At 43.0% G+C, this 13,872-nt stretch overlaps 1 protein-coding gene across 1 annotated transcript in view; it reads left to right on the plus strand.

Annotated features, from left to right (window-relative positions):
• The window catches only part of PHLPP1 (PH domain and leucine rich repeat protein phosphatase 1), a 150,233-nt gene extending 147,452 nt beyond the window's left edge, over positions 1 to 2,781 (plus strand). The window contains exon 17 of the mRNA XM_085309974.1: positions 710 to 2,781. Within this exon, the coding sequence (XP_085166100.1) occupies positions 710 to 1,834 (1,125 nt within the window). The 3' untranslated portion in view covers positions 1,835 to 2,781. The remainder of the gene's footprint in view (positions 1 to 709) is intronic.
• The last annotated feature ends 11,091 nt before the right edge of the window (positions 2,782 to 13,872 follow it).

Raw genomic sequence — 13,872 nt, forward strand, 5'->3', positions numbered from 1 at the left:
TGGATATGCATGGGACTTACTTTTCAAATATGCCCATTTTTAATAGTGTTTTCCCTTCAGATATTACTCCTCCTCTTGGAAATGTCATATCTAAGTGGAAGCGTAGTAAGTAATTGGGGCATGTAAAACATTTCACTACAGCTCAGCTGACTGAGAAATGCAGACTTGCACTCTGCTACATTTGACTTGCATGCTTCATTTAAAGCCTTCTTTTTAATGAACTTCTGTTTCCGAAGTGATGAGCCAAGATGAAACCTACGTTGTTACAGCTGCAAAAGAAGAGTCATAACCGAATGACCTGCCACTATACCAAATGGATGTGTGATCTTGTCCCATATAAAACCAAATCTCATGCGTGGGGAGGGATAAGTCTGACTCACTGGTAAAACATTAGTCCRGTTGGCTCTCACAGCTGCAGGGGTAGAATAGATGGCTCTTTGTTGCAGACTTCCACTTTGTTGGTCTGTGCATAGGTGATGCGGATGACAAATCAGTCGGATGTAGGAGGCTTAGCACCAGATTGGAAACCAGCCATTGCTGTGTTCTGATCTCAGCTTTCTGCAAGTCACTTTGCTCCTCCATCTTCTCATCTGTAAATGGCTGTGTTTGGGGTACTGCAAAACCGGATACCGTTTAAAACACAAGGCAATGCAAGTGCTGTGTGTYCTTGTCTACTTTGTTTCCAGTTTCCTATCATTTCTCATTTCAGGATGGCAAAGTGAATGGTGTGACAGACTCAACAAGAATCTTGGGATACACCTTCCTTCACCCAAGTGTTGTGCCACGTCCTCACGTCCAGTCCATTACCTTAACTCCACAAGACGAGTTCTTCATTCTGGGGAGTAAGGGGCTGTGGGACAGCCTCTCAATGGATGAGGCAGTGGAAGCAGTCAGAAATGTGCCTGATGCGTTAGCAGCTGCAAAGAAGCTTTGCACTTTGGCCCAGAGTTATGGCTGCAATGACAGTATCAGCGCTGTCGTGGTTCAGCTCAACGTGACGGAGGACAGCTTCTGTTGCTGTGAACTTAATGGGGCTCCACCTCCCAGCCCAGGCATTTTCCCCCAATCTGTCAATGTGGTTATCAAGGACAGGCCAACAGATGCACTTGGGATGCCATCCTCAAGCAGCGGCATGGCTTCAGAAATCAGCAGTGAGATCTCTACCTCCGAAATGAGCAGTGAGGTGGGCTCCACAGCCTCTGATGAGCCTCCACAGGTAGCCATGAATGAGAACAGTCCGGCCTACCCCGGAGAACAGCGCTGCATGCTGCACCCAGTCTGCCTGTCTAATTCTTTTCAAAGGCAGCTCTCCAGCGCCACCTTCTCCAGCGCCTTCTCCGACAATGGCCTTGACAGTGATGATGAGGAGCCGATTGAAGGGGTGTTCACAAATGGCAGCCTCGTGGAAGTGGAGGTGGACATCCACTGCAGCCGAGCAAAGGAAAAGCAACTACTCCAGGTGCCTGTGGAAGCCAGTGATGAAGGTATTGTCATCAGTGCCAATGAAGATGAGTCTGGCCTTCCCAGGAAAGTTGAATGTTCTGCCACGGGCACAATAGGGCGCAGACGGGGCAACGGTTCTGTGGCACCACAGGAGAGGAGCCATAACTTAATTGAAGTTGCGACAGATGCACCACTTAGAAAAACAGGGGGCTACTTTGCTGCTCCGGCACAGCCAGATCCAGATGACCAGTTCATCATCCCACCGGAGCTTGAAGAAGAGGTCAAGGAGATTATGAAACAGCACCAGGAACARCAACAGCAGCAGCAGCAACAGCAACAGAGGCAGTATCAGATGGACCACCTGGCAGACTATTACGATACACCGCTATGACCCACTCTACTGACTGCTCGGAAATAAACTAACAAACAAGGAGACTTGAGTGCAGGACCCAGTGGGCTCACCTTACAGCAGGGGTTATCCTTTTCCTTTTTACGTTTCCTTTTCCTTATCCTGCCACTACAGATGACTGCAGCTTTTCAGTTTGTTAGGTTTTAATATTCATGGACTTTCTTCTAGAGATACTTTACTAGTAAGGTTTAAAATGTTAACTTTCCCTTAACATATCAAGTGTTTAAAAAAAATACAGATAATGAAAAGGTTTAATATATTGCTGAGAAACAGATGATGATGTAATATTTTTTAAAATGGCTCATTTGTTTTGTTTGTTTGAAAAGCAGGGCAGTAGCCAGTGCTAAATGATTTAAGTAATATTGTAATACTGTATTTCTTTGAGAGAAAAGGCTTTTTTTTGGTCTTGAAAATGATAGACATTTGTAGAATATGGAGACTAACTCCTAGGAGTTGCTTTACTCTTTCAGGTGACTTAAGTCACTGAGATTCACTAATTTTCTCTGAGAGAACAGTTGATTGGGAAATTACTGTAAATAGCTCAGTGTTGTATAGTGATGCTTACTTGTTTTGTAGCCTCGGCATTAAGGACACAACCTGAAAAACTGATCTTTTTCTTAAGTGACTGTTTGGGCCACGGTCATTGAAACATAAAGGACTGAGTGACTGTGTACAAGTTAGCTAGAAATTAGATGGTATAGACCATTAAAAAAAGAAGAAGAAAAAAAGAAAAAGAAAATCTTTTTCCTCTGATCTCTTTCTTTTCCTTGCTTTTACAGACATGTTTTGTGTTCCTTATTGCTGCCACAACCAGCATGATTGTATAGAGCTCATTTGCTGTAGAACATTTACATACCAAGAGTTATATTAAAGCAGAATGCACAAATGAACATGTCATAATTTTTGTTATAATAAATATGAAATTTACAAACAATGTCTGTTTTTGTGTCTGAGTAGCTGTGCAGCAGTTTTTCAACAGTAGTTTGCTATGGCTCATCAGAGTGCTACTCAGTTAAACTGGAAGTGATAATTTTTTCAAATGTGTAAATGTTTTTACAACAATTGCAGATGTTTGTGTATATTTTTAGATTTTTCTAGTTAATAAATCACCCAATATTCTTTCAAAACACAGAATGTCCTTTAAAAGATACTGAACAACTCTTTGATGGAGGAATTAACATTTTATTTCTTTTATTTTCTTTCCTAGTACTAATTTGGCACTATTGATTTGCCCTTCACCACAGTATTGACCATGCTAGAAGACTGAAGAGGAGCTGTGCTCTGACTCTGTTCCACTGAGACTGAGTAATTGAAGAGAGAAATGATGAAGGGATAGTACAGGCTAAGAAAAGGGGGAAAGAAAACATTGAATATGGAGAAAAGGTGGAAAATGTAAAGAAAAGGTGGAAAAGCAAACTTAAAGCTACATACATAAACTCAGATTTGGTTGAAGGTTTTTGAATAAACCTGAATTTAGTAACAGATTTTCCCTTCAAGAACAGAATGGCATTTTTCGTGATTTTTATGGGAAAGGAGGCACACCATTTTTTCAGTATTACCTCCAACTACTTCACCAGTTATTCTTTAAAAAGTAAAACTAGTGTCTGATCATAAGTGTCTTGCTCCTGCTTTGTTAAAAAATGCAGACTGAATGCAGAACCATGATAACAGGCTGCTGTCTGTGTTCTTGTCCAAGATGAAATTTCCAAGATCTGGTAGGATTGCCTTTGATAAGCTTCTGAGTTGCTTTTTCTTAAGTAATAATAACAATTGGGAGAAGAGGAGCAAATGCAAAAATACATGGTTTGGTTTACAGCACTGTCTGCTGTAGATCTGCTGCAGAACTTTAGTCTGAACATGCCTRTTAATCTTTAATGAGATCAGCAGGGACCGGCACAGCTGTGGGAATATCGTACTTGACTGTAAACTCAGCTTCAAAATACTACTTTTTTTTTAAAGAAAACTCATTAAATAATGCATTGAAACAAAATAGATTTATGGTTTATTGGCAAATAACATTGTGACTTTGTTATTTTTTTTTTGCCTGCTATCCTTCTGCTGCTTGAGTCTAAAGGTGCTAATTGGCAAGGGCACAGCCAGGGCTTAGGCAGGTAATTACAAAGTTAGGGTTTCCTGAGCAACTTACAAAATTCTCTGTACCTTAAAAATGGGAGATTTATTCTGTGTAGAATCTGCTGTTGCTAGAGCAGTCATGCTGCTGCTGTCTGTGGTCTCTGTTCATACTAACATGCCTCTGATACACTGCACATGCAGTGCTTTTGTGAGAAAGAAATGAAGGTCAGACCAGGGATAAAAAGGAACCATTTCATATGAGCCCAACTCTGGCCCAGCAGCCTTCTGAATTCACACTCCCTGTTGCTCCCTTCCCTAACAGGAACAGCGGATGCCTATGGGCTTTATACAGAATTTGTCCTCYCGCCATTTAGAGGACAAATTTCAAGAACTGTCCAGGCTGTAGCTTTAGCTGCTTACAGGGAACAATTCAGTTTTTYCTCCTGGCCTGGCCTTGAAGCATAAATTGCTGGTGAAAATCAACAACCCACCAAAACATGCTGCTTTCACCATAGCACYTTTTAAAAAGTTAGCAACTGCATTCTGGAGACAGGGCTTTTATAGCATTAAAATTGACAGGATTTTGGCTGAAGAACTTACCTTTGGATTTTGGAGCTGTCTGTAGAGGACAGATTTGCATTAATAGCCTGTTTTAACAAGTCATGATGCAAAGGATTGAAGGGTTCATAGGGAATTTTTTTTATCCTTCCACTGACTTACCATCTAATTCAGTATGTTATGGAAAGCTGGCTGACTGGGAACATCTTTGAAAAGTTTAATATTTCTTTTTGAACAAGGGCAAAGGGGCCCTTGTTCTGGCTTTAAACTGCAGCTTTGAAACCAGGTAGTAGTTTTTGCAGCTCGTGACTTTTTTGAGCATCTCTGTCATCTTTTGTAAAACGGGGTTAGTGTGTTCTTATCTTGGCATCGTACACGAGTTTACAATTAAGTTCACAGTATATTTCATGTGACTTTGACCAACCAGAAACTGTCTAACTCAGAGAAATGGATTTGTTTGCAAAACCTTACAGCTGTTGTAGGGGCAAAGGTTGGGGGTTAAAGAAGAGGAAGGCTTGGAACTGGAGGAAAAGCTAGAGGCGAAATACCTTTATAATCAAATCTTTATGTCCTTTGAAACCTGCTCATAGCCATATCTGAGACAGGTAGAAATRCGTCAATAGGAGAAGGTAAGTGATTGGTGGCAGAAAAATTAACATATTAACAATATTTACTGGATGATAACTTTAAATAGTTATGACGGAGTTAAGTAACTCGGCTACTTATAGGCTTGTATATGGAAGCCTTTTTTTGTGAGATAAAACTTTTTTTTTTTCTTTTTTTAATCTTGCTTTCTGTCACAGTGCTCTTAGGTAATACATTTTGTTGTGCCTGAGAACCCACTGGCACTCTACTTGTGCATTCAAAGCATGGCATAATCTTCTCATTGGTAACCAATGCTGTGGTGCTCCTGCCTTCTTGTGGCTTACTGCATTTAGCATGTGCTGTTACTGCAGTGCCCCTTATGTTGCCCTTTAAGCATTCCCTTTATTAGTAATCTCAGTCTGATCTCTCACCATCTTGCTTGCAATTCATACAAACAATTTTCTTGCAAATTGGAARTACATATTTTCTTAGGAATAGAATAAGCATGACTTCCTCCCCCCCCCCCCTCTTTGGATGCACATGTGCTAGGTGTTAATGAATGAAGTTACTTGGCACACCATTGGAAGCCAGTCCTGAGAACTTCCCTGGCAGTTGGCTGTTCTTCAGTGATACTCAAGTAGTTAACTTCTCATTTGTGTTTAGAGGAATGTTTCCTAAAATACTGAGTCAACCACACTAAAGCATCTTTGAAGTCTGTATGGAATACTTCATCCCTGATTTCTTCTGATACTCTCTTGCTAAGTAATTCTGTCATCTTAGGTCAGTGCAGGTAAAACCTCATTCCTGTGGATGGTGGACTTCTCAGATACCATCATACAGATGCCTGTTTAGTTTTAGAGCATAAATCCTAAAGAGGTGAAAATAACAGGGAAGAATGACCATATCTGACCATCCYCTTTCAAATGGAAGGCTGTGATGGTGGTTTAGCTAAGACAAAATTAGGATTTTGACACTAGTGAGATAACATGACAGAACAGTGGTTTCCACGTAAATTGAGATCACAGTTAGCTGAAAGTGCAGATAGTTGGCCTCCTAATGCACCTGCACCTCTCCGCTAGTCATAGGTGCGCTAGTCACGGGATGGTGTCTTGTTGGGTTCAGCCTTGCAGGGAAAGGTTCATGTGATTGGGCTGGTCAGAATAACCTAGTGAACAGCTTACGCATCTGGTGGGAATGCTCAGATTGATTCTAGCAGACCAATAAGCTTTAAAGAGTAAGCAAAATGGTAACTTTAGCCTAATCAGACTTATTTCCCTAGACATTACCTGCAGTCAACGAAGAGATGAGCTTTCCTAAAAGGAGAAGGGTGTCTGAGAGTGAAGTCTTAAGCTGAGCTGTTCTGAATTGCCCTCTACAATAATATTTCCCCTGTGGCCTTCGGGGAGCTGCATGGCCAAGAGTCAAAAGTCAAAAAATCTTTCTGGTTCAGCTGGAACCAGGACTTTTAGGTGTCTGTTAAATGACCAAACACTTACTCTTTTCTTTGTTAACCTGCTTTACTGTCCTGCCTTGTTACTTCAATTTGAGGCCAACTTATTGCACTATTGTTGGGTTAACTGATTTGTTGCTTACTAATTTTAATTACCTGTTACCTGCATGCTTGCACTTGCTTGCAGTGAGGATTTTGTGGAGTGCTGCATGAACACTCTGTTCCTCTTGCTTTCCTGGCTTTTGGTGAAGGTTACGGTGGATCCTGTGCTGATGGTGATGTGTTCCAATGCCATGCATACTAGACTGCTGCTTTTATGGAAAGATAAAAGTTAAAATTTGTTCCTATTTGAAAACAAATAGAACTATTCCAAACACGTTTAATCAAAAAATGGGGGCAAGGGAGAACCACCTAAATATCTTTTAGGTTAAAAGCAACCACAGGTGAGAAGTAGGAAACTGTTTATCTAAGACATGGTAAAAGAAAAATTGCTTGTTTGCTGTAAATCTCTGGTTTAGATGATTGGTCCTTGCTTTTCTCCAGGCTGTTATTTATCCTTCCATTCCTGTTGAGTTCAATAGTTCATCCTTTGCACCTTCCTCTGCCAAGCTGAAAAGTTGGAATTCCCTGTGGTTTACTCAAATACCTCTTCCACCTCTTTTGCTTTTATCTCATGCAGCGAGTTAATTCTGTCCTCTAAGTTATGTCTGAGGCAGGATCTAAACAGAGGAGACATGTTTTTCTCGTGTTTTTCCATTTTTCTTAATATTGTAAACCAAAGGGCAGGATGTCTACAGAACTGGTCAGAAGCTTGACAGCACTGTGTTGATGAGGAAGCTGTCATGTAATACCTGAAATGTAACGGAGACCTTTATGTGCCAAAAGAGGGCCAGTATGTTCCCCAGCAGTGAGACCTGAGGGTAGGTTAGCCTCGGGTCTTCTGCTGTAGGAGAACAGGAACACGCGTTTGTGTACCACGAACTAGGGCATGTGGATGAGGTGGTTGGTACAAAGCTTGGGATCTCRTGTGTGCTGTCGGGGGAGGTTTATCATGCTGTTGTTGCCCCGTCTCCATTAGTGTCTCAGCTGCAGCATTGCTGTATTTGTCCTGTTTAATCCTTCTGTCCAAACTTGTTGTTCTCAGTTCCTTATCAAAACTCAAGTAAACAAAAACAAGGAACTTTTTACGGTGTAGCTCCACTGATAGCAGCAGTTTTGCGGCAGTGCCTCTGGGGACTCGTGGCTCAGGACCCATGGTAGCTGGGGAGGGCTGTGAAAGCCTGTGGTAACCCTGGCATCAGCTAGCCCGCAGCCCCATGATGGGAGCCTAGAGACCTGCCACGACGCCCCGTAAAGCACAGCAGGCCCTTCGCCTCTCCTGCCAGATTAAGCACGACTACATTTGAGACAAATACGCAGATTTAAATAGTGAAGTTGTCAGTACTGAGTCACAGAACAGACTGAGAATTGTTTTGCTAAGTAAAAATATGCTCTTGAATGCTTTAAAGAAAATTGGGACACAGTAACCATGAAAGAAGGCTGGTATAGCAGAATTATGTGAGTCAGTGACTTGTGAATAACATGCTTTTTCACTGTAATCCCTACAAAGGAAGGAGGCACCAGCACTTTGCAGAAAATCATGCAAAAGGTGCACTTGCAGATAGTGCTTATAATTTGATCCTGAAAAATACATTCATACATACATACATACATATATCTATATATATAAAATTCATAGCAAAATGTGCTGCTCGGCTGGATTTAAGACTGTGTGACGGGAGAGTATAAAGCATGCTGTGTCGTCTTAAAGATGAAAATGAATTGATGTGGGCACCCCAATGGCCTAAAGCTGCTCTCCTAAAAGGAAAAAAACAGCTCTCTGTAAAGAGAGCGTTGTGAGCTCTGCTGATGAAGACACCTGGAGTAGAGTTATTTGAAGCGAGGTCAAGAGATCCCATCCTCTCATTTTTGCTGGACCAAATTCGACCACAAAGCTCTTCAGAGTCAACTCAGGTATCAGCAAAGTCTTTTCACGGGACTTCTGTAGGGCCTTGAAGCAACAAACTAGGTAAGAATAGGGAAAAACAAGGCAGAAGAGAAGTCAGTCCTGCCTGGTGTCCCCTCTTTGGAAATAGGGAAGTGTAGGAGCAGGATCAGCAGCTGGTGATCGTCCCCTCTCCAAGTGACCTCGGGCTCGCACTTTTTTTGGACCAGAAACGGTCTTTTTTGTTTGTGGAAGAGAGAAACTAAAACAAATGGCTTCCGGGTCTCGTTTATCTGTTAGAAGCTGAGCCTTTGTATTAAGGGTGGAAAAACGTGTCTTACTAGTCCCTGGTAATTGAAAACTACAAGAGCTCCCCCTTGTGCTGGCACAGGAGAGGAGGAGATGAGATTTGCTGTATCTTGATCTTTTAGAGGCGTAGGTGACATTAGTGCCTCTTGCACCCTTGACTGCATAGTCCCATGATATTATTCAGGCATATCAATATTCAGAGCAACTTTCGTTCAGCTGAACAAATGGCAACTAGGCAGCCACGCTGGCATTAGTTAGCAGGTATCTTCTTGAAAAAGGCCAAGGACTCTCATGCATGCTGAAGCCTCCCACGTCCTAGAAATGAATATGTCGTGTATAGACTAGCACACAGGCTGAGTGAACCAGGGAAGATAGAATTGCTGCTGCTCAGAAGAGCATCTAAAGTGGGCCCCAGACAAGCAGGTGGGTCCTAGCAAGCTCTCCAGTACTCCTAGTGAATCAGCGATGAGACCTTGATCTGAAACGGCCTGATTTATTTGAGCTAATAAATTGCCTAATCTTGACTCTCCAAGCCTAAATAGTTGAATCTCATTAAGTTGCYCGAGAACATAATGCCATCTTGCCAGTGAATTACTTTGGAGATCCAAAGGAAGGAAAATAACCTTTGAATTGTTTATGTGCCCCCATGGTGACTAGGAAAGCTGGCTAATCTCCACTTAGTGCTTTTTTTTTTTTGAAAAGTTTTAAACTGGATAGCTCTGTTCCTACAAACTGGTCTATAGTAAATAATTAAAATAAAATTATCTATTTTTTTTTTTTTTTTACCTNGACTTCCATTGTTCTGTGCTGAAAATCCTGCTCTAAAAATGTTTATTTGGAAGTCACTGTCACGGATCCTTCGCATCCAGAGCTAAGGGCTGCTGTGGTGTGGGTGCAGAGTGCTGTGGGTGTGCAGATGATAGTACAAAGCTATGTTTAAATCTATAAATCTGGGTATGGTGGGAAGCCTATGAGTAATGTATATGCAATGTACACAGGATCTTCACAGCTGATGAAATTCCAATTTTCACTAAACAGCTGGGCAAGTTTAAGCTCTTGCATCTGTTTCTATCCCCCGCTTCAATTATCTGTATTCTTCTTGGAAGTTTGAATGGGATAGCAAAAATTTAAGGTTTTTGTGTATCTATAAATGTCTAACCACTTTTCATATGCAGTTTTCTCTTGGGATGTTGAAAGTAATGTATCCAAAGCCACAGCTGAGTTTTCTAAAGCCTATTTAAAACACATGGTCCTTACCTGTGTATCTGTCTCACGAGCCTTTCTACAACCTTTTGAAGAACTAATCACCTGTCAAATGTATGCGTGCATGCATTTCCCTCACTTAAGCTTTTCAACATGTCCTGAGAGCTTTGGAAAGTCCAGTAGCAGGTGCAGTTCTATGTGCAAATGACATCGCCAAAAATCAATAGACCATTTGTAGTAATGAAGGGCATCCTGTGACTTGCCAGTTTTGCACTGTCACACGCCAAAACCAATTACATCAAACATACTGACAATCTGCAGACCTTGCAAGGAGTCTAATGTTTTATTTATGATGAGTGATGGTGAGCATCTGTGACTTTTTATGCTGTGCTGGCATTAAGCTGCTTTAATATATCAAATGCCACCTTTTCTTGGAGATGGATGTTGTGAAAGAGATGAGTAATGGTAAATGTCATAGCCGTCATAAACAACGTCGTTATAGTCCCATTTAATAACTTACCTGAGTCTTGAAAAAGAAAAGGACATTTAAGTTTTGCAAATTCAATTGAGAGATCAGAGTTGCAGAAAGTATGTGTTTTGTATTCATAGCTTAACTTACAATGAAAAAGTTGTGGTAGAAAATTATCGGAAGACTAACCTTAATGAAGAGAAGTCTGCACTCTGAGTAAAAGATGTGGATTAAGAAAAGAACAGCTTCTATTCAAACYGTTCTTTGGCAATGTAATCTGTCTATGCGTTCTCATCACCTTAAAGCAGTTTTGCATGTAAACTGAGATCCCAGGTTTTCTTAATGCTAGGCTTTGAATTCAGTTTCTGCTGTTGCACAACTTGTTTGTCTCCAATCATTGGAACAAAACAAGCCTAAGTCTGTGGATACCAATTTTTTTCTATTCTAGAAGAGATATTTTTCCAGACTGAAGTAGTTATATAAAATATTTGGATAAAAGACTTTCTGTGAAAAAGGTGTTCAAAGATGCACAATCCACCTTGGTGGAAATTTCACAGCAGTTCACTCAAAGGTGGGATGTAGAATCAATGTTTTCTTTGTTTTGTTTTGAATACAGTCATCCTAAATATCTTATGTCTTCTGTTCTACCCTCAAGATTAAGGCGTGGAGTRGCATCTTGTTGCAAAATAACTTCTTTTTTATTTTAACTGAGATGGTCTCCCTCTCCCCGTGAGGGAGAGATAATGAAGGTCTGGTGGGCTCAGCTGGAATTGCTAGTCCCATACTGACTAAAGCTATTTCTTTCTCTATGGAGGAAGACAGGTGCAAATTGATGATCTAAATCCAGCAGGGGCTGGCTGAGTCTTGCAAGTAACTCTGAGATAAATGAGCTACCGAACTTGTCCCCAGAACCATGCGCCAGTTACTTGTCTGTATGGGGCTTTCCTCCTGGCAGACGGCTTGAGGTCGCCCTGCAACCCAGACTAGTTCCCTAGCATCTTGAAAGGATGGGGCTGTGATTATTTTATTCCTCTTTTTGAGGACTCTGCAGAGGCTTGGCTTGCCAGAAGGCTGCCTGCTGTATTGGAGCTGGCACCTAACGCAGCGTGCGTGCCCGCAGCAGAATCTCTCAAACGAGCGCAGACTTGACCTTTACCAGGAACGTTCCCATCGGTGCAGGCGATAAGGGCAGGTGGGATACACCCTGAGCATCCCTCATATCAAGGAGGAATGGAGGGTGGTGACTGTGTGCGGTCCTGCGGCTGCTCAAGGCCTGAGTACCTGCAGGCAAAGCTGCTTGAAAGCAGCAAAGGGAAATGGGTGACTTCGGTGCTGACGCAGAAGGTTGCAAGGCTGCGCGCACAGGCTGGGGAGCAAAGGAAGGCTTAAGGTAACGATAGAGCTGATGGGAGCCATTTGCCCTGCTTACGTACTGGTCCAAATGTGGATTCTTGTCCCTTACTTTACCTGGCAGTCCCTATGGAGAGGTAGCAGCGAGGCGCAGCAGCAGAGGTGAACAGCAATGGGCTCGGAGGACGTGGCCACCTGCGGCAGCAGCTGGGGGTGGCAGCTTGTTGCAGCCTAAGTTGTCTGTGTGCACCACAGCAATCTCCTCCTGCATTGCACCTGCCCAGCATGCGTGGTCAGAGCTGTCTAGGGCAGCCACAGACCCCCTGAGCACGGTTTTGCCACCTGCCTTGGTCTTCTGAGGAGTATTCCTGGCATTTCCCACTCTTTCCACCACCCAGGCGAGCGGGGGAAACAGCGCTGGGGCTCATTGCCTCTTCGAGGTTTTTCTTCCCCATTTTGCTCCGCGGGCCCAGGAAGCAAAGCAGAGTGAGGGGCAGAGCGCTGAAGGCGGTGGCAAGCGCAGGGCTCCCGCAGGGCTCTGGCTCACTCTCGCTCTCTCTGCTCGTGCTGCTGCTTTGGGAGCTCTGCCCCGCTCTTGCGGAGGGACAGATGCAAGGTCGCCGGAGAGGGCCTTGCTCCGGTGCCGCCAGTGCTCCCTTGCCCAAGGCACCTGGCAGCCGCTGTGTGAACCTCCCTCCTTCCCTCTCTCTTTTGTATGTACATATATATTAAAAAGGAGGGGGGGAAACAAAAGCACAGTATCAACTTCATTTTTTGAAGACAGTCTAGTGTCCCAAGCTTGTGGTAAGGGTGGACACTGGGAGAAAAGACAGATGGACAGCAAAACCCATGGTGAAAACGGGGACTGCAACTCTGGTTAGGATGGACGGAGAAGGCGGGTTGAGCATTGAGCCAGCAAGCAGGCCCTGAAGCGATGCGCAAGGAGACCGGCATGGAGAGGCAGGTCTGAGGAAGCGCCAAGCTGCCTCAGGAAGGGATCGGATTGTGTTGGCAGGGAGAAGGATGGGAGCTGAAGATGAAAATGCAGGAATTAGAGCAGGGAGGAACTGAAACTGGAGAGGGGAGCTGAAACTGGAGAGTCTGTGGAGGTTAGAAACGTGGGGCTGCAGGCTGATGGAGGAGCTGGGAGAGGGTGACCAGATGCTCGGGGCGGCGAAGGGGTCCCAGGAGTCTCTAATTGATCATCTATACAAAGCGGCTGCTTTTTGACTTTACCTGGAAAACATGTAAAGTTGCTCCAAAACCAGCAGGAAGGGTACCTAGAATAGACTGACTGTGGAGAACCCAAATGTCCAAGGGAGAAACACTACAGAAAAATCCAGAAAACCCCAAAATACAGAATCCAGGCTCAGAGTGCCATCACCATTGCATCAGCGACAACCAGCAGGCATTCAGGAATGAGTGGGACGGGGTAAGAAGTCCTGTGATTAAAATTCACAATGCATACACATTTAAGGACCGAGGTTAAAAATTACATGTTCTTATCTATAGTTTTTTCTAACTTTCCAAAAGTGTCACTTTATTGCTTTTTTCTTTGTCTAAGTCAGTAAGTGTGTGTGATCGCGTAAGGAAGCCTGCACTCAAAACATGCAGGACGTAGACGTGGCGCAGGCAGCTGAATCCGGTGCAGCCCAACATAAACGTTTAGGTCCTAAAGCTGCAACTGGATGATCACAATCTGTTACAGCACAGCGGTGAAGGTCTGGTTCTCAGCAAAGAGCTGGAAACTGAAAAGCCCTAATTTTAYGGCTCTGGTGGTAAGGTAAGTCATGGCAAGTTTGGAAAAGCTCTTCRCTCATCTCTCTGCATAAGAAGGATAACGCTAATGAAGCTTGTTCAAAACACTAATGAGATGTTTAAAGTATTGTTTAAAGTATTATATAAATGATAAATACTTCCTGTAAGGCTCACGTAATCATTTCTATCTAATCAGAATATTAATATCCTCATTTGGCTTATATTATCTCAAGCATTCCTTGAGAGACAGGAATATATATGTATGTGTGTGTATATGTATA

This window comes from Rhea americana, unplaced genomic scaffold, assembly GCF_003343005.1.
Source record: "Rhea americana isolate MKP2758 unplaced genomic scaffold, rheAme1 scaffold_31, whole genome shotgun sequence".
Classification (NCBI taxonomy): Eukaryota; Metazoa; Chordata; class Aves; order Rheiformes; family Rheidae; genus Rhea; species Rhea americana.